The 23,603-nt window shown below is 38.5% G+C and overlaps 1 protein-coding gene across 1 annotated transcript in view; it reads left to right on the top strand.

The window, feature by feature from the left end:
- The first annotated feature begins 10,128 nt into the window (after window positions 1-10,128).
- LOC140235673 (uncharacterized) overlaps window positions 10,129-23,603 on the top strand; it is a 28,557-nt gene continuing 15,082 nt past the window's right edge. Inside the window, exons 1-6 of the mRNA XM_072315693.1 lie at window positions 10,129-10,386; window positions 11,212-11,420; window positions 16,877-17,147; window positions 18,354-18,767; window positions 20,091-20,348; window positions 22,698-22,835. Of these exons, the coding sequence (XP_072171794.1) occupies window positions 10,258-10,386; window positions 11,212-11,420; window positions 16,877-17,147; window positions 18,354-18,767; window positions 20,091-20,348; window positions 22,698-22,835 (1,419 nt within the window). The 5' untranslated portion in view covers window positions 10,129-10,257. The remainder of the gene's footprint in view (window positions 10,387-11,211; window positions 11,421-16,876; window positions 17,148-18,353; window positions 18,768-20,090; window positions 20,349-22,697; window positions 22,836-23,603) is intronic.

Below are 23,603 nucleotides of genomic sequence, written 5' to 3'. Positions count from 1 at the left end.
CTGTTTCACCTTGTTTTCTTTCCCTAAATATGTACACCTGCTACCTGAATGTAATTTGCATCTTGCACACATGGTTGCACCTTGAGCATATACATGTAATGTATGTATTAAATGGAATCAGTTTCTGAGCAGTACAATTTCAAATGATGATAATAATAATGATAAAAATAAAAATAATGATAATGATGATAATGATAATAATAGTGATGATTGTAATTATTATTGTTATTATTATTATCGTTCTTATACTAATATCATTGCTATCATCAATATTCAAATTTTTGGTGGTATTATTAAAAAAGAATTCATAAGTTATATATTTGAGGGAGGGGGAGGGGAAAAAACCTTATTTAGGCAGAGGATCTTGTACCTTTCCTGTTCATCTCATTTTCGATGTTATTTTTATACTACTTGATACTATACATTGAATTTTCTTCTGTACACAATATGATAAAGCGACACCGCCCCAGAGAAGTGTCGAAGGCCACTCAAGCACAAAGGGCCAGAAGAAGAAGAGTCAGATTCAAGGTCCTGTTCTTCATGCTCCAGTCTCAGGTGAGATAACTGTAAATGCCATATATTTCGCGAGTCTAAATTTTCACGAATCGGGAATTCCCTATGATTTCGCAGGTGGTTAAATTCGCGATCTTGGAGTCTTGTTCTGAAAGGAGAACTCTACGCGTATGTCGCATTCATATCGGGATCAGAGTCAACATTTTCATGTGTCTTAAATTCCGCAGATTGCACCTGACTCGCAAATTCTCAAAAATGAAAACCTCATGAAATATTCGATGTACATGTACACAGTATTCTAACTGGAAATTTTAGCATGCCTGAAACTTTTGCAAATTTTGCAAGGAGCCAAGACTTGCGATAGTAAATAGCACTCAAAGGCTCTTCTCTGCTCAATGCATTAAATGCCACTGACAATTGCAGAAGTTTCATGCCTCAAAAAAGATTCCTATTTTTTAAAGCTGGTGTTAATGCCTGTGTTTGATAGAATTTTAAAAAAGGTAATAACTTCAACAAAATTGAAGCAGTACAGTACCCTCTGCTTGATCAGGTACCCTTTATTAGGTCAGGTTCTCCACTCTATAATTGACTGACATAACGAAAAGCAGTTCCACTGCAATCTAGTGGACAATCAGGTACGTATTTCGGATAAACAGGCAGGCATTTTCCAGATACAAACTATTTCAGGTTTCCTTTAGAGCCTTTAATATTGTGTAATCATGTTGAGAACGGGCTGCATTTCCCATTATACACTTTCCTGATTATACTCGGGACTGGTCTTTGATCTGTTACTGTAAAATATATTTTTTGTGTGAGTAATTTTTTGTTCTTGGCAAGGTATGGTGAGTTTCACTCGTTTTTAATTCTGTGGAATCAACTACGGACATATTATTCATGTATTCCATGCAAAAGTGCTTGCATGCTTTTATTTCGTGCTAATTTCTGCATGCGCAAAAGGCGCGAAAAGTTCCAACAATCTCAAACAATATCTGTAATATTTACTCCAATCCCCATTGACCTTTGCACACAAATGAATGCAAAATATTGAATTTTTCATGATGTGCCATGTGAAAGGGTGATGCAACTCTTTAATCGCACATACAGGCCATGCAAATTTTGTATCAAAAGTTGCGCAAAACTCGAATGAAACAAGTTGTAAAACGGCAGCGCAAAATCTTGAAGTGTTACCAAATAATCACAGTTTATGTTACGGGGGTCTTTCAGCTCCCCCCCCCCCCCCCAGTCTTTTGATGGTTAAGGTTAATTTGAATTTTCTTCCATTTATTAAAGATGGTGATAAAGCGCCCCAGGAGACAACGAAGGGTAACTCATCCTCTTCTTCATCTGCAAAGGAAAAGAACCGGTATCTGATTCTGGGTCCTTATCATCAAGTTTCAGGTTAGATAACTGCGAAACAAGACATTTTAGCATGTATCAAACTTCTGCCAATTTTGCAAGGAACCAAGATTCACAAAAGTAAATAGCATGCAAATGCTCTCAATACTCAGTACATTGAATGCCAGTGGCAATGTGGAAGTTTCCTACCTCAAAGTGATTGTTATCACTTAAAGTTATAGAAGCTGTAATGATAGACATTTGAAAAAATAAAAAATAAAAAGAAATAATACCAGCAATGGAAGGAGAGCAGAATTGGTGACAGAAATAACAAATAATAATGATCAAGATCTGGTATTCATCTGTAGCTTGCAAGTATTAGAGTTGAAGGGTAAATTATTAATTCAAATTGAGATTTATTTTCTTTGGCAATTGAAATTTCACTACTATTTAAGACAGAAATCCTGCTTCAATCTCTGAAATTTTATCAGTATGAAATTATTTATATTATCATGCTTTGTGTGAATCTTCATAAGTGATGGTTCGATGAAATTCATCGTTGCTGTAAAGGAGTTTATGTAGGCAATCTCAGAATAAAAGAGAAACCGAGTGCATGCTTGTTATTATTTTGTCGTCACAAATTTCCAACGTTCACCACGTTCGATTTGAAGTATTTCTGAATGTATCATATTTTTCATATCTAATCTGACTTGAATTTTCTTCTGTTTCAGGAGGTGAATCGAAAGCTCGCCAGAAGAAAGGTGTCTCATTCACTGTTTCAGCCAGAGAGATACTGAAGAGTTATGTGCCCCCAAATCTTCTTCCTCATGCTCCAGTCTCAGGTTGGATACTGTAAAACCCAAAATTTCAGCATTAATGAAACTTTTGCAAGTTTTGCCACGATTTTTTGACTGAAAATAGCACGCAACAGCTCTGGTCTACTCAACAATGCATTGAATGCCAGTGGCAATTTGCAAAAGTTTCATGCCTTGAAAGTATTGTCATCATTAATAGTTATTATAAACACTATGCTTGATGGTAAAATAAACAAAGAAGTAACACTTGAGTCTAGCAATGAAAGAAAAGCAGTATTAACAATATAGGTAACAAATAACAATGATCAAGTCATAGTATTTACTTGTAACTAGCTATTATGGTATGAGAAGCAGTAGAAGGCTTAACAATTCAAATTTTGAGTTCTTGTTCATCTTGTTTTTGATTCATGAAAGAAAATAGCATGCAAACACTCTGGTCTACTCAATGCATTGAATGCCAGTGGCAGTTTTGCGAAAGTTTCATGCCTCGGAATGATTGTTATCATTTAAAGTTACTGAGTACTATGATGAAAGAAAGCAAGGAGAGCATCATTAGCAATATACATTGTAAATAACAAATAACAATGATCAAGATGTAATATACAGATAAAGCTATTATGGTATTAGAAGCAGTGGAAGGGAAAATCATTGATGATTCAAATTTTGACTTTACATCTTGTTTTTGATATAGTGCAACCTCACCCATTTTTCGTAATTTCTCTAAATTGTATTTTCTTTCATGTAAGGTGGTGGTAAAGTTCCCCAGGGGACAACCAAACGCAAATCAACCCTCCCGACTATTCTCTCCCCAAAGCGACAGAAGCATTCCATTGTGACACAAGGTACTCTTCTGCGTGCTCATGACACAGGTTGTAAAACCTGGGGCCCGTTTTATCAAGATAAAGTTAGCATTGATTGTGAAATCAACGCTAACTTTATCCAACTTGAAGTCCGTTTTACGAAGAGACTTAATAGTCGATTATAGTTATACCTCATCACCGTGACTTAATTATTGATTTAGTCAAAACAAAAAACACAGGACGAGGCTGGTTTTCGGTACTGTCTGCTCAAAAACAATACAATACATAAAGCAAAACAAACAACAAAATCACAAATGTAGCCCTATTGATTGCCACATAACACATCCACGGAAGCGTAGTCTGCTAGTGCGCCGCAGTATGATTAGCGCTACAGCCGTTGTTGCAACAGAACCGCAAAATATGCAGTTGTTTTGCGTTGTATTGACGAAAGTAGGTCGATAGATTTAGGTAGCACATCTCGAGCTCAACGAAAATCTGCGTACGCGACTACCGTAAAGATCCCGCACACTGCACTACGTAGGATCTCAGTATTAAAATCTAACGTTATAACAGTATTCATTGACATGGATATAAAAAACGTAGAGTAACTGACTGTCCAAGGTGAAGGCCGTGTATGCATTGTTTCAAGTCTTGTGTGTTTACGTGTAGGATTATGGAAACTTGTGAGAGTGTGATGACTACAGTAGCTTGTTTTTACATCTACGGCGCAGATCGGCATTGTAAAGAATAGATCGCGAGTCTACGTGTCGAAATTCTAGACCTAGTAGATGCCGCTAGTCATGCAGTATACGGTAAGTACAAACGACTCGCTGTAACGTTACTTAGGCCTAACATTAGGCCTATTCACTGGTTAGATCTTAAGTTACTGTCGTACTCGGTGCTAGTATAGAATTAAACTCTTTATTTTCTGTATAGGCCTACTGAACTCTTAATTAGTATCTATTGACAAATTAGCTCTACGTAGGCCTACGCACGTCAGAAATCACTGGTTTCCTCGCATATGGGTTCTGTGGCAAGATATGCATTGCACACAGACGCGGTTCCATTTACTCGGTTACTTAATTGCCCTTGCTGGCGATGGCTTGATTGGCGGGCAGGCGGGCCGAGGCGCTGGGCGCGCAGGCTGGGATTGGGACTGCTGTCTAGGGTGTTTGTGTGCAGCAGTCGCGTAAGCAGTGCGTGCCGATTGTGAATTTCATGCAAGGGAAAGACCATGATTACATGAAATAAATGCAACTAAATGTTAGAGAAAGTGAGCAGTTAACAGACAAACATTGTGACAACACCCCAGCTAGACAAGGAAAGTGTGACAGTCATTTTTCTTCTATAAATTGCCTTACAATTGAGTCTACCTGACTGTCTCTACTTAGAGTTAATATTTTATCAACTGTAAAGTTATCATGGATTTGGAGCAGTTGAGAAAACTTATATGGTGATTTGGGAGGAAGTTGGAGTTGATGTCAACTCTGGGTCTCTTGATAAAACGGACTTGAAGTTTATTTGGAAGTTAATCATAGATTAAGTGGACTTAGAGTTGATTTGAGAGGTTTATCATAGATTATCTTGACTTAACGTTAAATTCATCTTTTGATAAAACGGGGCTTAGGAAATTTAGTGTGCATCAGACTTATGTGAATTTCTCTTTTCTCAAATTCTCTCTGTAATTTGTTCCCTTGGCATTTGTGCTCATTTCCAATATTTAAAAACAATAGAATATCGTAATGTAAGCCATGCATAATAAAAGAATTTAAAAGAATATAAGATTATGGGCACTGATGAGACAAGGAGTAATGTCAAGCCCCCAGCCAAATTCTAATTTTATGCATAAATTAACATGATTAATTCATATAAAATAAAATAAAATAAAGCAATTTATTGAAATTTAACAACACAGCCCTATAGATTGCATCACGAGTGACGTGTGTGCCAATTTTTGTAACACACGCACGAATTGCGGCTGAGATCATAAGGGGGACCATCATGCCCCCCCCCCCCCCCCCAGGACTTTAAGCTCACAAAATAGCCCAGGTAAGGTAGGGTTAAAGGGGATGACTAGTAACTGATCAGTGGGAATCAGTGGGAATGCCGGGGGATGATTGTTTCAGTCCTTGTGGGGAAAAAAAAAAGACTGGGGGGGGGGGGGGCTTTTTGGGCCCCCCCTCAACATTTTTCGCGATAAATCTGGAACGTAAAAATCTTGCGACGCGACGTTGTATGACTTTTTTCTTTTAAGTCTTGCGCAACTTTTGAGACCAAATACGCGGCGCCCAGGTGCGCGGTTCTGAAGTTACGCAACATTTTGTAAGTGCATGTCAGACCCGAAATTGCTCAAAAACGTGATTTCATGGACAAATCCAATGCAAATTCTGTTTCTGACCAAAATTCATAAATGTTTCATTATTTTTACTTTTACAGATCAAAACCTTAATTTCATGTTCTTTATGATCGAAATAGTGTGGCCGATGATTTCTGTAAAAAAAAAAATAAAAAAAGTCAAAAACAATGAAATACATAAGAAATTTTAAAAACAATAAAATACATAAGAAAAAAATTCTGATACCGCCGTTTATTTTAGGTACATTCAATAAGAATCCTACAGAGAGTACCTAAACCAAAAATTAGCAGTTCTGGCCTGTGATTACAGATTAACAGCTATTTTTTAAAATTCATGCATAAATTAGCATAATTAATTGATTAAAAATAAATTTGAATATTTGTGAAATAATTACCTAATCAGTTTTGTAGATTACCTTGTGGGTGACGTGCGTGCCAATTTTCCTTTGCGATTGTGCGGTCAACGGCCAAGATCTTGGGGGGGGGCCCAATGAGGGCCCCCCCAGTCCTACGAGGCATCAAAATAGCCCAGTCTTTTTAGGGTTAAGAGTACATTATATATTTATTGTTGTGTGAAAATTATTTGCTTCAGAATGGTCTCATATTCAAGTAATGTGCAGTTTAATGTTTCCAGGTTAGCATGCCTGTACAGTGACGGGTCACATTAAGGCAATGTAGGGGTGTGTTCCAGCACTCTCTTAAAGGGATGTTATACTTTTGGTGGAGACAATAATTAGGCTTTTAACTTTCTGGGAGATACCAAGAAACCACTTACAAAATAGTACAGAGCGTACTGTTTTAAGAGGAATTCAAAGTTTATTCGATGGAAATCAGTTTCGGAATGGCTGAAGCATCCAAAAACAAAGTAAAAACAAAGTGATCCTGGTAAAATGTGGGTCGCATCTCTTTTTTAGTATTGCTCTTTTTGGATATCTTCGCCATTTCAAAACCAATTTTCTGCAAATATATGTTGAATTCCTCTTGAAATTACATGCTCTTGTATACTTTACAAGAGGCTTCACATCATCTCACCAAGGAATGATAGAAACCTGAAGTTTGGTCTCAACCAAAATTATGTGATCCCTTTAAAGCAACTCATACCATACTGAGCTGAAAATGAACCACTTCCCAGTGTTCACGAATAGCGCACCATTGTACCATCAACCCTACTTGAAGTTGGTATCATGACTCAAGGAGTTGATTTTCTTCAAAGAAAGAAAACTTCAGACATTTTCTGCAATTAAATCGATACATATTATGTTAATCTATAAAGCTATGAGAGACCAGTTCCTTTTATACATGTGTTTGACATTATTGAATAAAGAGATGATCAAAGGCAGAAAACGGATGAATGTTGGCAAGAAGCTGTGAAAATCTTGCAGCTTTTATGTTTGTCTTGTTTTTAATGTAATCACATTACCACCCAATTTGCGGAAGTTCCCTAACTTGAACTTTCTTCCATTTAAGGTGATGATAAAGTGCCCGAGGAGAATACCAAAAGTGACTCATCTACAACTCCATTCGCGAGGCGACGAAAGCAAGTTTTGACACCAGGTACTCTTATTCGTACTTGAGACACAGGTCAGATAGTGAAACCAGAAATTTTAAAGGATTTTTCCGGATTATTTTCAGATTTTTACATGTGAACAACTATAAATTAGTGATACTGAGGACAGAGATTCTGAATTTATGATGATTGGGATGAAGAATAAGAATATTTTCAAGATTTACATCAAATTGAAATGAACAAGGGTGATGACATGGCACGGTCACCATAAGAATGCATGAGTTGGGGCTCAAGGAAGCAGCACAAAAGAAGAAGGCATGCATAGATTATACACAGTTGAACTCGCAAGCAAGCGGGATTGTAATGAAATTACACTGCTACATTTCTGAAATATGTGAGACACCCATGTCATCATCTTTGTTCAGTGTAATTTGTTTAGATTTTTCAAAATATTGTTTCTCTGCTCAAGAACCACGATCAATTCCACACATCTATACATGGAGCTGTTTAGTTATGTACTGCATGATGTGAAATTATGAAAATCGTCTGGAATGCCCCTCTAGCGTGCATGAAACTTTCAAGAATTTTTAGCATGGAGCCAAGATTTGCAAAGTAAAGCATGCATGAAATGTTCTTGTCTGTGATTTCCATTGAATGCTAGTAGCAATTTCACAAAAATTTCTTGTTAAAAAACAGGCCATTGCTTCCTATGCGTGCAAGCGTCATGATGTGAATAAGTCTGGTTTTATGTAGTGGATACTGGAATCGCTGGACAATCCAAAATGGAACATCACGTATTGCAGACTCACCTGGTATTGTGCTCTGGCTTTGAAAAAAACTTCTCCAACATCTTCCAGTACACATACACACACACACACACACACACACACACACACACACACACACACAAAATTGAACAACAAAAACAACCTCCTCTCCCCCCCTTACAAAACAAAAGAAGAGAAAGAAAGAAAACTAAAATTCACATCATAAGATTAAGTCATGTGCATAAATGTCAGTTTTTTTGTCTTCTTTGGCTTTTTAGACAAAATTTAAGATGCTATGACAGGTTGCAGTTAGGTTTGTACCAATGTGTTTGTAAAGATAACAACTACTGATCTATATTTTAACAAATATTTCAGCAAAAGGAACCAGTGGGAATTGACATTACTGCCAGGCTATCCCTGGATGCCAGCACTGACAAGATGAACTTGGAACAAATACACACAAGAAAAACAAAAAACAAAAACAAAATCCAAATCCCGGCCTTCGACCGCGCGATTGCAACGAAAATAGGCACAAACATTGCCTGTGAAGTAATCTAAAGTACCATGAAGTTCATTCAAAGAAAGAAAAATTATCCTTTATGCTAAATTATGCTAATTTATGCATAAAGATGCATGAAATCAGACAATTTGGTATAAATCACTAAAGCTCAAAACAGGCATTTTTTGTGTGTAAATATTCTTTTTAGTTATTTATTTCTTTGTTTTTTTGATGAAATTTGTCAGCAACATTGTTCTGAAGAAGAAAATCCGTTATTTATTGATTTTAATCATTATAACCCCAAAAGAGTCATGCTTTTAAGAAATTTGCCTGTAAACACAGTTTGCATTGAAATTGTACACGAATTCACATTTTTGAGCAATTTTTGGTCTGACATGCACGTACATATTTATGCACAACTTCGGAACTGTGCACCCGGGCATCGCAAATTTGGTGTCAGAAGATGCAGGAGACTCGAAAGAAAAAAGTCATGAAATGTCACGGCGATAGCTTTTCGCGATACATCGCGTGAAACGTCGGGGGGGGGGGGGGGGGGGACTCGGAGGCCCCTGGCCTAGTTAGGGTTAATGTGTGCTGTTTACAGAGTGGTGTTTACCCTGAATAGGCACACTCCTGCTAGCCCTTGCAACATTTCATTGAAAATGTCAAGATTAAGCGGACCTCTTCTAGGACCAACATAACTGTCAAGAAAAAAAAAAAAATACTTTGCATAACTCAAAATATTCTATCATGATGTACATCTCTTCCTGGAAAAATTTCAAAGACGTTTATTGAATTGATTCATATTTGGATGTACAATTGTACATTATTGAGCAATACTGTACAAGTGGAAATTTTTGCGGAGTTGAAATTGTCTGGCATTTTCGGGCGACCAGAAACTAGCGCAAAAATAAAATCATGTGAATATCTTGTTTTGCCATTTACCCCAGTATTTGATGTCTTAGTTTCTGTGGAATTGAAGACACATAAAACTCTTTTTACAAGGCTGATTGCGAAAAATTACTCAATGCGAAAAATATCTACTTTTACTAATCATCACAACTCCATGCACAATAAGATATAGGACCTTCTTTTATAGTGTAAAAATGTGTGTACAGACAGCAAAGAGAGAAAAAAATACAGCAAAACTTTTTGTCTCAGTCAACCCTGGACAATTCGTAGGTTTCTATATAACTGTACACCATATTAGCCATATTTCACGAGTCTAAATTTTCACGAATCGGGACTTCGTGATGATTTTGCAAGTACTTTAGTTTCGCGATCCTGGAGTACTATACTGAATGGAGAAATATATACTTGTGCGTCACATTCATATCTGGATCAGAGTCATTTTTGTTACTGTGTCTTTAATTTCACGATTGCACCTGATTCGCAGAATTTGTTGATGATGAAAACCTTGCAAAATATTCCATGAATACAGCATATCATTGTCAACATACGTGTGTACACTTCAAACTCTGATTCCTCTTTGAAAGGTGGTGGCAAAAGCGCACCAGAGAGCAGAGGTCCAACAACACAGTCACACCTCCTGAAAAACGGAGAAGATGCCAATCTGCAGAGAAACATTCCAGTCTCATCATCTCTTCCAGATGAACTCTCAGAGGACGATGAAGTTGACAATCGGCCACCGTCCCGACCTAAAACTATGAAAGATGCAGCCATAGATTACATCGAAGCATCAGAATATCGACTCGCGTTCAAAAAGTTATGTGAGGGATCTCAAAAGGCAAAGAAGGCGCTATTGGCCGTGGCACAGGAAATGATCCGGAAGGAGGTATTTTAAGGGATCTTACAGTTTTGGTTGAGACCTATTGTGTGGTGAAATAATGAGAAACCTCTTATAATATATGAAAGAGCACGTAATTCTATGAGGAATTCAACGTTTATTTGATAGAAATTGGTTTTAAAATGGCTGAGATATCCCAAAAAGAGTGATTCTAACAAAGTGTGGGACCGACACTTTATTATGATCGCTTTGTTTTACTTTGTTTTTGGATGTTTCAGTCATTTCAAACCCGATTTTCATCAAATAAACTTTGAATTCCTCTTAAAATGGTATGCTCTGTACTAGATCATAAGTATTTTCTTGGTATCTCGCAAAAAGTTAAAAGCCCAGTTCTCATCTCCACCAATACTGTACCATCCGTTTAAAGAGTACAAAGTCTGTGAAGTTGTACGAATTTGCATGTGTCATCAGTATGACAATATGCCCACGATGGTATTATTACACATTTTCTTTCAATTTCCACTCCTCTCCAAACAGCTGAAGTCAGAACAACCCTGACAGGCAGATCATTTTTGTCATGTTCTGGAACTCTCTTTTATATGAAAATGATATGCATGTATTGACAGCAAACTCATTTATACTATGACTTTTTTTTTTCTTCAAATTAGTCACACACTTCTCTAAAGGGGAGAAACGTTAATGCCTGTTAGTTCTGAATTGTTTTTTGCCTAAACATGCTTCAATGTTGGTACTCTTGTATATGAATGTATTTCATCCAATTTTTATCAAGACCCACCAGGTCGGCGTTCATAAGATAATGTAGCTGATTTTTCGCTTCGCCTTTTGATTGAAATTCTCCTTGTTTTATTTGAGGTGAAAGCCATGAGAAGCAAGGAACACACAAGTGGTTACAGTCAGCCATTTTCAATGGGAAATGTTCGAGATTTCCGTTGGGATGAACTCGTTGATGAAACGGAGAAAGACATGCCGATCACATTTGGCTGCATGTCAGCCATGATGCCATCTGCTGAACGAATCCAGGAGCACATGAGGAAAGTGAAAGGCAAGATAGGCGCAAAAAGGTATGACTGACAATGCGTAAATGTGACCCGCTACAACAAAAGGATCCGAAAGGCAGACAATTTTCTGAAAATGGCATGACATTATTCCCTTACTCTTGTGCTTTAATTTTATATATTATAGCATACCCCATAAAAGTACTCAGTTGCGGAGATATCGATGATTTTATTAATGCATGTCAAGTGGTTTTGGAAATCGGAGTTTCAAGAAAAATGCCTTCAAGTTTTCCTTCCGACGCTATCATGATCAAGGGGAGGCGAGACAGTTTTCACTGTTTGACAGTAGAAGTAGAAGGTATGCTCATTCAAGCATAGCGCCAGCGGTCTATGCACTACCAATCAGTAATCAGGATGCCACACACTGACCAATAAGATCACTACCTCGTTGCTAGGGGCGGAGTCTAGCTGCGGCGCTAAATCCAAATCTTCGGACACGTTTCTGTTACGTTGAAAGTAGGAAAATCATGGCCCAGAAAAATGCTGATTTCTTGCCTTTCCTTAAAAGGGCATTGTACCGGTTTTTTATATTTTTATGTGTTGTTCTTTTAATTTAAAAGACCCAGCGGCGCAAACAGAATCAAAATTTCATAACTAGTAAGTCCGTAATTTAATGTTAAAAATGGAACTTTTTAGGTGAGAATTATGCTAATGAGATGACGAGCCCGGATGTTATGATGTCACAGGTGCTCTCACTATTACTGATTACAAGTGCTCGCATACGCGTGCGTTAATTTGTATCGAGTAGCAGACGACGCTTAGGCCTAATTTAGCTAGCAGGCGGCGCTTGTGTACTGTTCTATCCATGTAGATATCTCAAATTTCACTAAACCAAATCGCACCAAAATTACAGGATATACTTCATAGCATATTTCAAAGTATTCTCTTATATTTGAACGAAATCAGTAATCGAGAAGTATCAATATTGACGTCGACTTTCAAGTCGTCACTCAAAAAAAAACTCACTCTTCGCGAGAGATCTTGGCGAATGCAAGATGCACAATCTAGAACCTTAGTTAGCCGACTAGTACTGTGCGAACGGGGAATTTACGCGAGAACTAAACTCAAAGATGTAATGATTTTTGCGACTTGTGTGATATAGGAACTACATTTTTCATTCAACTTACCACAAATAATTTGTAAATTTATTTATTGCCCCCGATTACTTGAAAGACTTTAATATCTCATGATATTTAATGGCTAACTTCAGTCTGTGCGTGCGCAGCAGGTAGGTAGGGCCTGGCTGCAATCACTCATGTTAGTCGTAGAGCAGATTATTTTTAGCGACGCCGACAGGAAAGTCGACATCTACACTTACGCTTCCCGACATGTGATTTGTTTCCAATTAACGTGAGCTGTTGGATATGAATCATAAAGTATTTCCTGTGAGTTTGGTGCCATTTGGCAAGGTGAATTTTGAGATATCTACATGGATACGGAAGTATGCTAGCACTATACCTACACCAGCGCTGGGACCGCGAAGCGGTGACACTGTGTTAGAATCTACGTGGTCAGGCCACTCTTCCGAGATATGGGTCCTAGTAGGCCTACTGAAACAAACTGTTAGATCTAACATTAGTCCTTGTTGTAAATAACACCATTATGAGATTTATCTCGACTACAAAACATCGGAAATCCATAAAGCAGATACATTACCTGAAAAATCCAGCACAGGAACAACAGTGCCTGCAGGACAAGGGTCCAGACCTAGATCTGGAGTCTGGACTTTCATCTGGACTTTCTTCAAGTTCTGGCAGCAGGGGTATGTAACGTTACGCTGTGCCTTATTAGCGCTGTGCACATAGGGCCTACAGCTGCAATGTCGACGGTGAGTGGGTGTAGGGCCTACTCATCAAAACGTGGACTGCCACGTAGAACCTACTCCTTGACTGCTCAGTAGTCCTAGTCCTAGTTCTAGTATTTCAGAGTCTATGTGTACTGGGTACCATTTTTATCTTACTAAGCGTAAATCGTGCGTGCCATTGAAGAGGGTCTATCTACATTTGGATTTAGATTCACTCAGCCCTCATCTACGTTAGATAGTTTGAACTGGCGAACCATCGCTCGATCATGATCATCAATGCGTAACATTACTTACACACAGTCTTCTATGGGCAGCACGTTCGGATAACGATGCCAATTTCATTTTGTATATCTGGAATTTCCCCACAAGTTTTATCTAAATAAAAAGCTGTTGAAGAGATTGCTTTTAAAGATTAATAGATATTGTTTAACATGTTTATTATAGCTCCATATTGCAGTTATACTAAATAACAGCTTTTGCAGTACTTCGTGTGAGATTTCATCAGTAAATTGGCATTATGTAGTTTGTCTTGCTAATGTCGGAGTTGTGCACCAAGAGCACCTGTGACGTAGGCCAAATTGTGTGGATCGTTCATGGCTTGCTCGTTTTCATTTTTTTCAAAAAATCATTACAGGCTTATCCTGGGTTTTTACAATCCTCTCTTTCCGGTAGTAGGCATCAAAAAATGTAGATTAAAATTATCAGACAATTAGAAAATGTCAGTACAGTTTTCTTTTAACCATTCGGCTTCGAAATTTCGGCAGATGGTAGACAAAACAGTAGACTGCAAAATTATGTCAAAAACAGAAATCCAATTGTTTTGATCAACTTTGATGATGTGACTTCAAACTCGATTTTGTCGGCACACCCATCAGCGACTTTAGGATCCTTTTGTTGTAGGGGGTCACAAATACATGTATCTATGGCAAAGCAGAAGTCATAGACAATGTGGAGAGCAAATAAAATAAAAGTCAGGGTTCGAAATTGGCGATGGTCCGCTGGCCATTGGCCACCCAAAATCGCGTCGGACTAGCAAAAATCATCAAATTCAGAAGTTACTAGTCTGTGTGGCTAGCCAAAACATTGCTCCGGTGTCGTTCCCACTACGATTTGCGTTCAGCGCTCGCGCTTGTCACAGCCAGTATTGTATCAAATGCGTTTGTGACTTTTTCTGAACATCGGCGCACGAACTTGCTGCGTAACCTGCTCTTGGTGCTCAGTTGGATTGCGATGATTTAATGAATTATTTTAGCTGTAATATTTTCTGATGCATGCGCTACAAGGGGTTCTTTATTTTTGTCCCAATAATCTCTTCGCTCTCTTGCGATGATTTCATGAATTACTTCGGCTGTAATCTTTTATGATGCACGCGCCAAAAGGGGTTGAAAATGTCTCCTTTATTTTTTCCCCCGATAAACTCTTTGCATTTCATAAATGCGTTATTAAAAGATATACGACACGGCCAAAAATCATGATTCTTTTTGCGCCTATTGTTTCCTCAAACTTCAACGGGATTGCGATGATTTTATGAATTATTATTTGGCTGTAATCTTTTATAATGCACGCGCCAAAAAGGATTGAAAATGTGTCCTTTATTTTTCTCCCAATAATCTCTTCCCATTTCGTAAGTGCGTTCTTAAAAGGTAAGCCTATACGACACAGCCGAATTCACGATCCTTTTAGCGCCTATTTCTACCTCAAATATCAGCGGAATTGTGGCGATTTCATGAATTACTTCGGATGTAATCTTTTGTAATGCACGCACCGGAAGGGTAAAAATGTGTTTTTTGTCCCCGCCGAACGAGTTCGAGCAGGGGACTATGAAACGGGCTCCGTACAAAACGTGTGTGTGTCCGTGTGTCCGTCCGTGTGTCCGTCCATGTGTGATGAAAATCTTCAATTTGCTACTTCTCTGTCATTTATGAGCCAATTTTGATTCTGTTTGCTTTATATGACAGCACTACATGGGAGCTTTGAAACGTCTACACAGAATTTCAGTCGTGACCTTTGACCTTGACCTTTGACCTATATTGTACATTTTGCTACAAAATGCTACTCCTTTGCCATTTCTAACCCGATTTCGATTCCGTTTCCTTTATGTGATGGCACTAGGTGAGGGCTTCAAAACTTTACACAGAATTTTGACCTTTGACTTCTTTGACCTTTGACCTTGATTTTTGACCTGTATTGTACATTTTGCTACAAAATGCTACTGCTTTGCCATTTCTTACCCGATTTCGATTCCATTTGCTTTATGTGATGGCACTAGGTGAGGGCTTCAAAATTTCTACACAGAATTTTGCCCTTTGACTTCTTTGACCTTTGACCTTGTTTTTTGACCTGTATTGTACATTTTGCTACAAAATGCTACTCCTTTGCCATTTCTTACCCAATTTTGATTCTGTTTGATTTATGTGATGGCACTAGGTGAGGGCTTCAAAGCTTCTACACAGAATTTTGACCTTTGACTTCTTTGACCTTTGACCTTAATTTTTGACCCACATTTTGTTGTACATTTTGCTACAAAATGCTGCTCCTTCACCATTTCTAACCCGATTTCGATTCCGTTTGCTTTATGTGATGGCACTAGGTGAGCGCTTCAAAACTTCCGCACAGAATTTTGACCTTTGACTTCTTTGACCTTTGACCTTGATTTTTGACCTATATTGTACATTTTGCTACAAAATGCTACTTCCGGCGGGGACATATATTACGCACCGCGTAATACTACGTAATCTACTTTTCCTTGTTATCTTTCTCCTGATAATCTTGTCGCATTTGTGCATGCGTTTTTGATAACCTACACGAGATCCTTTTTGCGCCTATTATTTCCTCACATTTTGTGCATGCGTTCTTAAAGAGTACATGGATGGGCCGATTTCGTGATCCTTTTTGCGCCTATCTTCATTATGAGACCATTCTGAACGAATGAAAATATTCATTTGTGAAATGACTGTGTAAAATGAAAATGAATGCAATCAGATCCATTTACTGAATCGCTGAATATCGAATATGTTTTTACTTTTTCTAAAAAATCGGCACCAGTAAATTAGTTCTAACATGTCAACTGCCACGCTGCTGCGAATCCGGGATTGGATCGATGTTGCATCAAAAAAATTATGAGTAAAATGCCCCAGAAATGCGTGCACTTCTATCAATGCTTCTTGTCTGGTGGATCGGGGAATTACATGCATTTTAACAGTTACATTTTACATGTTTTGCACATGTATTGCATGGCATGGCAGTGCGTGAGCAGCGTCAATGCGCAAGCGAGCGCGAATCCAGTCGACTGCTAGTGCTCAAAACTAATATATGTTTACTGTACAAATTGCAACGGTAGACATAAACGAAAACTTGCGTAAAACTTGTTGAATAGTACGATATCTTGCATTCTGTTTCTCTCTGATCGGGGCTGCTCTTTTTCTTTCTACTGACCCCGCCAATGCTTTTTTTTTTACTGGTCTTGTCGGACCAGTAACTTGTGGATTTCCTGAAAAGTTCCCGGTCCGACGGTCACTTTTACCGGTCTTTGACAGTCGGGCCGGCGCCAGTGTGCAGCCCTGTCATAGCGCTTTGTATCCAGTGGAAAAGGCGTTCTATAAATGTCTACTATTATTATTATTATTATTAAATCCGTTGTAATCATTTCTCTACCAAGGAATATGACTGATGAAGAGGCTCAGGCCTATCTTAATCGCCGACTGGGGCAGATGGTGGCCATTTTTCTGTTCACGCATCGTCCTCGCATTTTCAAGTTTGTGCAGACGTGTATGGGCTTTGAGCTGTGGCGGCAAGGCGTGTCGACCAAGGTGTTCCGTATGCTGAATCACAGCGGCATCTGCTTGAGCATAGCTTCTGCAACCGCTTACGTGGAATCGCTTACAGAAAACCATGACGAGAAACTAAAGGAATGGAAAAAGACGTTTGAGGTGATGTACTTTCCACGCACTGTCTATTTCGCGAGGTTTCTGTTTTCCAAAAATGTGTCGAGTCGGGGGCTATTCGTAAAGTTGTTCAAAAAGCGTGCAAAAATTGGAATTCTGATCCCGACATGAATGTTATGTGAACAGGTGCATTTCTCTGTTAAGTACTATACATCACAACCCACCGCAAATACAGCTTCTCATGGAATTGTCTGAAAGTTGTGATTTGCGGAAAAAACGCGACTCCCTATTAAAATGTATGCCATATGTTCTCTATTGTTTGTGACCCAGCATCACAAAATCACCAAAATCTCAGCAGACATTCATTTTCAGTTCATTGCGAACGCTTCAAAAGCAGACTCTAAGCTTAAAAATGATGTATTGCTCAGTACAATTTTTTTTTTTCTTACCTGCCTGAATTATTAAAAGAAAGTGATTAATTTGATTTATTTTTGTTGTTAAATGAGGAGAAAAATAAACTTCAAACTTGTGAAACAAAAAAAAAAATGCATTTTGGAAAAGTATTAGCTGGGTACTAAGAAGAGAGAAATGCAACTTGTGCTTACACAGTTAATTATTTTTTTTGCAGAAAATATGAAAGAAAACTAAAGATTGACGAGGTTGATCCATTTCACCTACAAAGTATTGTAAGTCTTTGGGTGAAATCAGGACATGCACTTTTTATGGTTTTGTGATGCATGGTCACATTAATTTTGTAATTATATTTATATAGAACTATTGCAAGTACAGTTGTACACTGTAGATTACTACAATGTTACACACTGCGGATACCGATACAGTATCCTGGAATATCTCCAAACAACTGAACACAATAATTATAGATCCGCATTTCTTTGAATATTGATGAGATTGATTAAAGTTGTAATACGATATAGAGCATTACTTTGTATATCGTACAATTAAAAACAAAACAAATAATAATAAAAAAAATGATTGTGATCAAATTATAGATTTTACATAATTGAATTTGCTTGCCAGTGAGTGTGGGTACAACAGTATCATGATTAAAATGATTGTTAACTGTTTCAGAACCATTGAATTATTTTGTCCAGTACACTCCCAATAACTAAAAAATCATGCATATCTTGTGTTCCCTCTGTTCAATTGTGACAAAAATAATAATAGAAAAAAAAGATATGTAAAATTTACCATACCATTTATTGACATTTAGCAAAATATTCCTGTATGCAGGACGCGATACCTAATACTAGTACCAAAGGTGGCCAGAAGCGAGTTGTTACTTCTGCTCCAACGTTTGGCTTACACTTCAATCGCGTGCTGGAAGAGACCGAATCACCACACCTGGGTGGGACGCCGGGTAATAAGTTCTTCGTGCAACAAGCCATGTGTTACGCCGCCAAGGACCGCGTGAAATACAGGATGGTGACCTCTGCAGTGGCCACTGCCGCTCAGGCGGCCGAGACTCTGGACGCCTTCACGTTTCTGCCCGCCCCTGACGTCCTAGACAGGCAGCGGTTGCGCCTCGTGGACGTCGTGGCCAACATCATGAGCAGGCACATGACTTTCTTACAGGATCTGTTGCGTGACCTTCCCATTGCTCAAGGGCATGTGAAGAGTGACTGTATGTCACAAAAGTCTGAACTGGTAAGGAGTGTGATTAGGGCCAAGCTATGTATTGACAGGATTGCTCCTTTCTTATTGAAGGAAACTGAAACCCAAAGAGCAATGTGGATTGAGTGAAAGCAGCAACATTGGTAGAGCACATTGGTGAGAGTTTGAGGAAAATCAGACAATCGATGCAAAAGTTATGAATTGTTAAAGTTTTGGTGTTGGAACCGTTGGATGAGGAGACTACATGACGTCATGTGTGGACAATAATATGAAGGAAATACATGGGGAATTCCACAAAAATTAATTTTTCATGAAAATTACACATTCCAGTAACTTGATACTGATATACATAATGTATGTAAAGGGTAGCAATTATCCCCCCTGGGTTCTGAAAGTGGTTAGTCAATTTCAATGGATTTTTGTGGAATTTCCTTTTGTATTTTCTTTATATTGATGTCCACACAATCATGATGTCATTACACCAAAACTTCAAAAATTCATAACTTTTGCATCAGTTATCTGATTTTCCTCAAATGTTCACTTATGTGTTCTACCATTGTTGCTGCTTTCACTCAATCCACATTGCTCTTTGGGTTTTATTTTCCTTTAAAGGGGCATTCCAGACAATTTTTATAATTTCACATCATGTGCATAATATTGATAGCTCCATGTACAGATTTGTAAAATTTATCGTGGTCCTTGAGCAGAGAAATCAATACTTTGAAGAACCTTGAATGAATTACACTGAGCAAAGATGATGACATAGGAGGCTCACATATTCAAAAAATGTTGCAGTGTAGTTTTAACCACTTGCTTAACAATTTCACATGTGTATAATCTATAATGCATGGTACCGTCTTTGTTTTGCTTCCTTTGAGCCCTGTACCATGTACCCCATGCATTCTTTGTAATATGGTGAGGCTGTCATGTCATCACCCTCGTTCATTGCAATTTGCTATGAATTTCAAAATTATTCTTATTCTTCATCTGAATCATATTAAATTCTGAAAGTCTGCACTCAGTATATAAACTAATTTATGCTTGTTCAAATATAAAAATCTGGAAATCATTTGTAGGTCTCCTTTAATTGAGTAGATTTGAATATATTTATGGTGGAGAGGCCATGGGGCATCCCAGAGAGTTTTCGGAACTCCACACCATGAAGTAATAAATCAAGAGTGCCATGTACAGATTTTTGTGGAATTCATTCTACATTGTGGCCTTTGAGCAAACCTTTAGTAATAATGAGCTTTATGGTCTCTGTCATCATAATGGTCATCAGAAACATACATTACTGCGCAGTCTGAAGAGAAACGTGTTGCTGTTGAGTCAATGTCAAGTTCTCTCTCATTCCAGGTGACATTGGGAATCGTACCCACTAACCCCTGCACGACGCAAGGGATTGAAACGGTATTAGAGCATCTCCAGCAATACCTCCCTGCCTCCGTCAGGGGTGGAGGCGCCAATCCAACCCTTGTCAGCGGCAATGAATCGACCATCAAGGGCGTCCTACAGGCTCAGAAGATGCGAGCGGACCGAGAGACGTGGCAGGAGCGTCTGGAGGGGTACATCCCAGTGCCCCAGGAATACGACAAGGAGATTCTACTCCTGCAGGTTTGTTTTATGTCGAGTGCACTCATTCATTCTTTTCAGAGGAGGAGAAAGAACCCAAATGCACACCAGACTAATTCAATATTTTCATCATCTTTATTCAGCAATAGGAAATAGTGAGTGCTGGGTCCCCGATCATGTGCATAGGTGTTTGGCCCACGACTGTGATGATAATTTTGCAGTCAAACCTCATTAAAAGGAGTCTTATCTGAATGACTATGTATGGGTGTTCACCAAGGTGGTATTGGCGACTTTTTCTTTAATTTCAGTTATAAAATGACCTGGGCAATTCAGTAAACAAGTGCAAGAGTAATGCAAGAGTATAAAGGCCTGTTCTACAATGGAAATGGATGCCCACGAGATTGAAACCTTGTTGTCCCCGCCGAACGAGTTCGAGCAGGGGACTATGAAACGGGCTCCGTACGTGTGTGTGTCCGTGTGTCCGTCCGTCCGTGCGTCCGTGCATCCGTGCGTCCGTGTGTGCGTCCGTGTGTGATCAAAATGTTCAAAATGCTACTCCTTCGCCATTTCTAACCCGATTTTGATTCTGTTTGCTTTATATGATAGCACTACATGGGAGCTTTGAAACTTCTATACAGAATTTCAGTTGTGACCTTTGACCTTGACCTTTGACCTATATTGTACATTTTGCTTCAAAATGCTACTCCTTCGCCATTTCTAACCCGATTTTGATTCCGTTTGCTTTATATGATGGCACTAGGTGAGGGCTTCGAAACTTCTACACAGAATTTTGACCTTTGACCTTGATTTTTGACCTATATTGTACATTGCCTACAAAATGCTACTCCTTCGCTATTTCTAACCCGATTTTGATTCCGTTTGCTTTATGTGATGGCACTAGGTGAGGGCTTCAAAACTTCTACACAGAATTTTGACCTTTGACTTCTTTGACCTTTGACCTTGATTTTTGACCTATATTGTACATTTTGCTACAAAATGCTACTCCTTCGCCATTTGTAACCCGATTTCAATTCCGTTTGTTTTATGTGATGGCACTAGGTGAGGGCTTCAAAACTTCTACACAGAATTTTGACCTTTGACTTCTTTGACCTTTGACCTTGATTTTTGACCTGTATTGTACATTTTGCTACCAAATGCTACTCCTTCGCCATTTCTAACCCGATTTCGATTCCGTTTGTTTTATGTGATGGCACTAGGTGAGGGCTTCAAAACTTCTACATAGAATTTTGACCTTTGACTTCTTTGACCTTTGACCTTCATCTTTTTACCTATATTGTACATTTTGCTACTAAATGCTACTTCCGGCGGGGACATATATTACGCACCGCGTAATTTCTACTTTTCCTTGTTGAATATTGAATTACCTCGGGTAAATTGGATATTTTTGGCAATTGATTTGTTGCGCTGGGCTGGGTGTAAAAAATTTTGTGTGTATTTAGTTTTGTGGGATTGAGACATTTAACAGGAATGTATGTAACAGGCAAAAATAATTGCGTGCTTTTATTTTTGTGCTAGTTTCTTGTTGCAGGAAATGCACACAAAGTTCCACACCACAAAAAATTCTATTAAGGTGTTTCAATGAGTGAATCTATGAGATCTTATAATTACATGTAGATTGCCTAACATCTAGCATTGCTGAGACGCCTACAGAAGTATCCAACCAACAGCAGTGCTAAAACTCTTTCAAACTCACTAATTTTCTGATTGTTGTTCTATCTGTGTGCATTATATGCAAAACATTACTTAACTTCAGAGCGGTGTACCTGGACGTCGCAAAATTGGTTTCAAACTATGCAGGAGACTGCAAAGCATACAGCAATGAAATGGTGCGGCAAAATCTTTGAGTGTTACAGAATCATTGCGTGAAATGTCGAGGGCGGGGTCAATTTGACCCCCCCCCCCCTCATCCCTGGTCGAGATAGGGCTTAACCATGGATGGGGTTACCCTGGATAAAGAATACTGAATAAATGAATAAGAATACGTACGTTATGATTGCAATATCATCATTAAAACAACAACAGCCAAAGCATGAAGGAATTTGCTGATTTGATTCTTCCCCGAAGCAATGGACAAATTTTCTTTCCAGGTCCAATGCCCATTATTTAAGTTGTGTATAAACAAATTCTGTCTTTGTTACATACTACACTGTATGCATGCATAGATGATGATGCCTTGTCCATCAAAATACTACACTGAATATGTGACATCTGGTAAGCCAGAGAATCGAGATGAGATTTGATAATAATCGAAATCCATTCTTTTGTTGGAAGGAGTTAACTCAGAAATTGTAACATTACAGCTGCTAACAATTTGAAATGGAGTATTACTGCAACAGAAGCGCTCAAAACTGATGTAATTTTTCCTTCAAGGACTCGAACAATGTCTTCTTCGATGGAAAAAGCGCTTCTGCAAAAGGGACAATCGCACAGTTGAAGAATGAGTTCAACTACACCTTCTTCCGGAAAGAAGTTCTGCAAAATGTGCAGGAAGCATGGGATATGTATGAGGTAAGACTTTTCTCGGTAGAAGTAAACAGTAGAAAACATGTAGCACAGTCTGCAACCCAGACTAGTAGAGCCCCAGATTCAAGGTATGACCACACATTATTATCTCATAATGCTGAAGAGATTTACCTTCTTGCTGGTGTTCTACTAGTTTGGGCTTGCAGACTGCACTCTATTTATTGAACTTGCCCAAGTTGAATGTTATGTAATCAGAAGAAAGAAATAGAAGTGCTTTAACCTTTTTTTTTATGCCTCCGCCACGCAGTGGTGCCGGAGGCATTATGTTTTCGGGTTGTCCGTACGTACATACATGTAATGTATGTCCGTACGTCTGTACGTATGTCCGTCCGCATTCGTTTACGCGATAACTTGAGTAATATTGACTGGAATTTTACCAAACTTGGTCCATGTATAAAGTATGATGGGGCAATTACTTGATTAGATTTTGGGTGAAATCGGCCTAAGGCCAAAGGTCAAAGGTCAAGGTCAAATCATGAAATTGTATCCGTCTATGCGATAACTCAAGACTGGATCGAGCAAATTTCACCAAACTTTGTCTGACAATAATGTATGATGGGACAATTACTTGTTTAGTTTTTTAGTGAAATCGGACCAAGGTCAGAGGTCAAATCCTAAAATTTATCTGTTTACGTGATAACTCAAAACTGGATGAAGCAGCTTTCACCAAACTTGGTCCAAGGATGATGTATGATGGGGCAATTAGTTGAGTAGATTTTGGTGACATTGGTATGAGGTCAAAGGTCAAAAGGT

This window comes from Diadema setosum, chromosome 12, assembly GCF_964275005.1.
Source record: "Diadema setosum chromosome 12, eeDiaSeto1, whole genome shotgun sequence".
Classification (NCBI taxonomy): domain Eukaryota; kingdom Metazoa; phylum Echinodermata; class Echinoidea; order Diadematoida; family Diadematidae; genus Diadema; species Diadema setosum.
The sequence above is the reverse complement of the archived record's forward strand: the minus strand, read 5'-3'. Positions and strand labels throughout refer to the sequence as shown.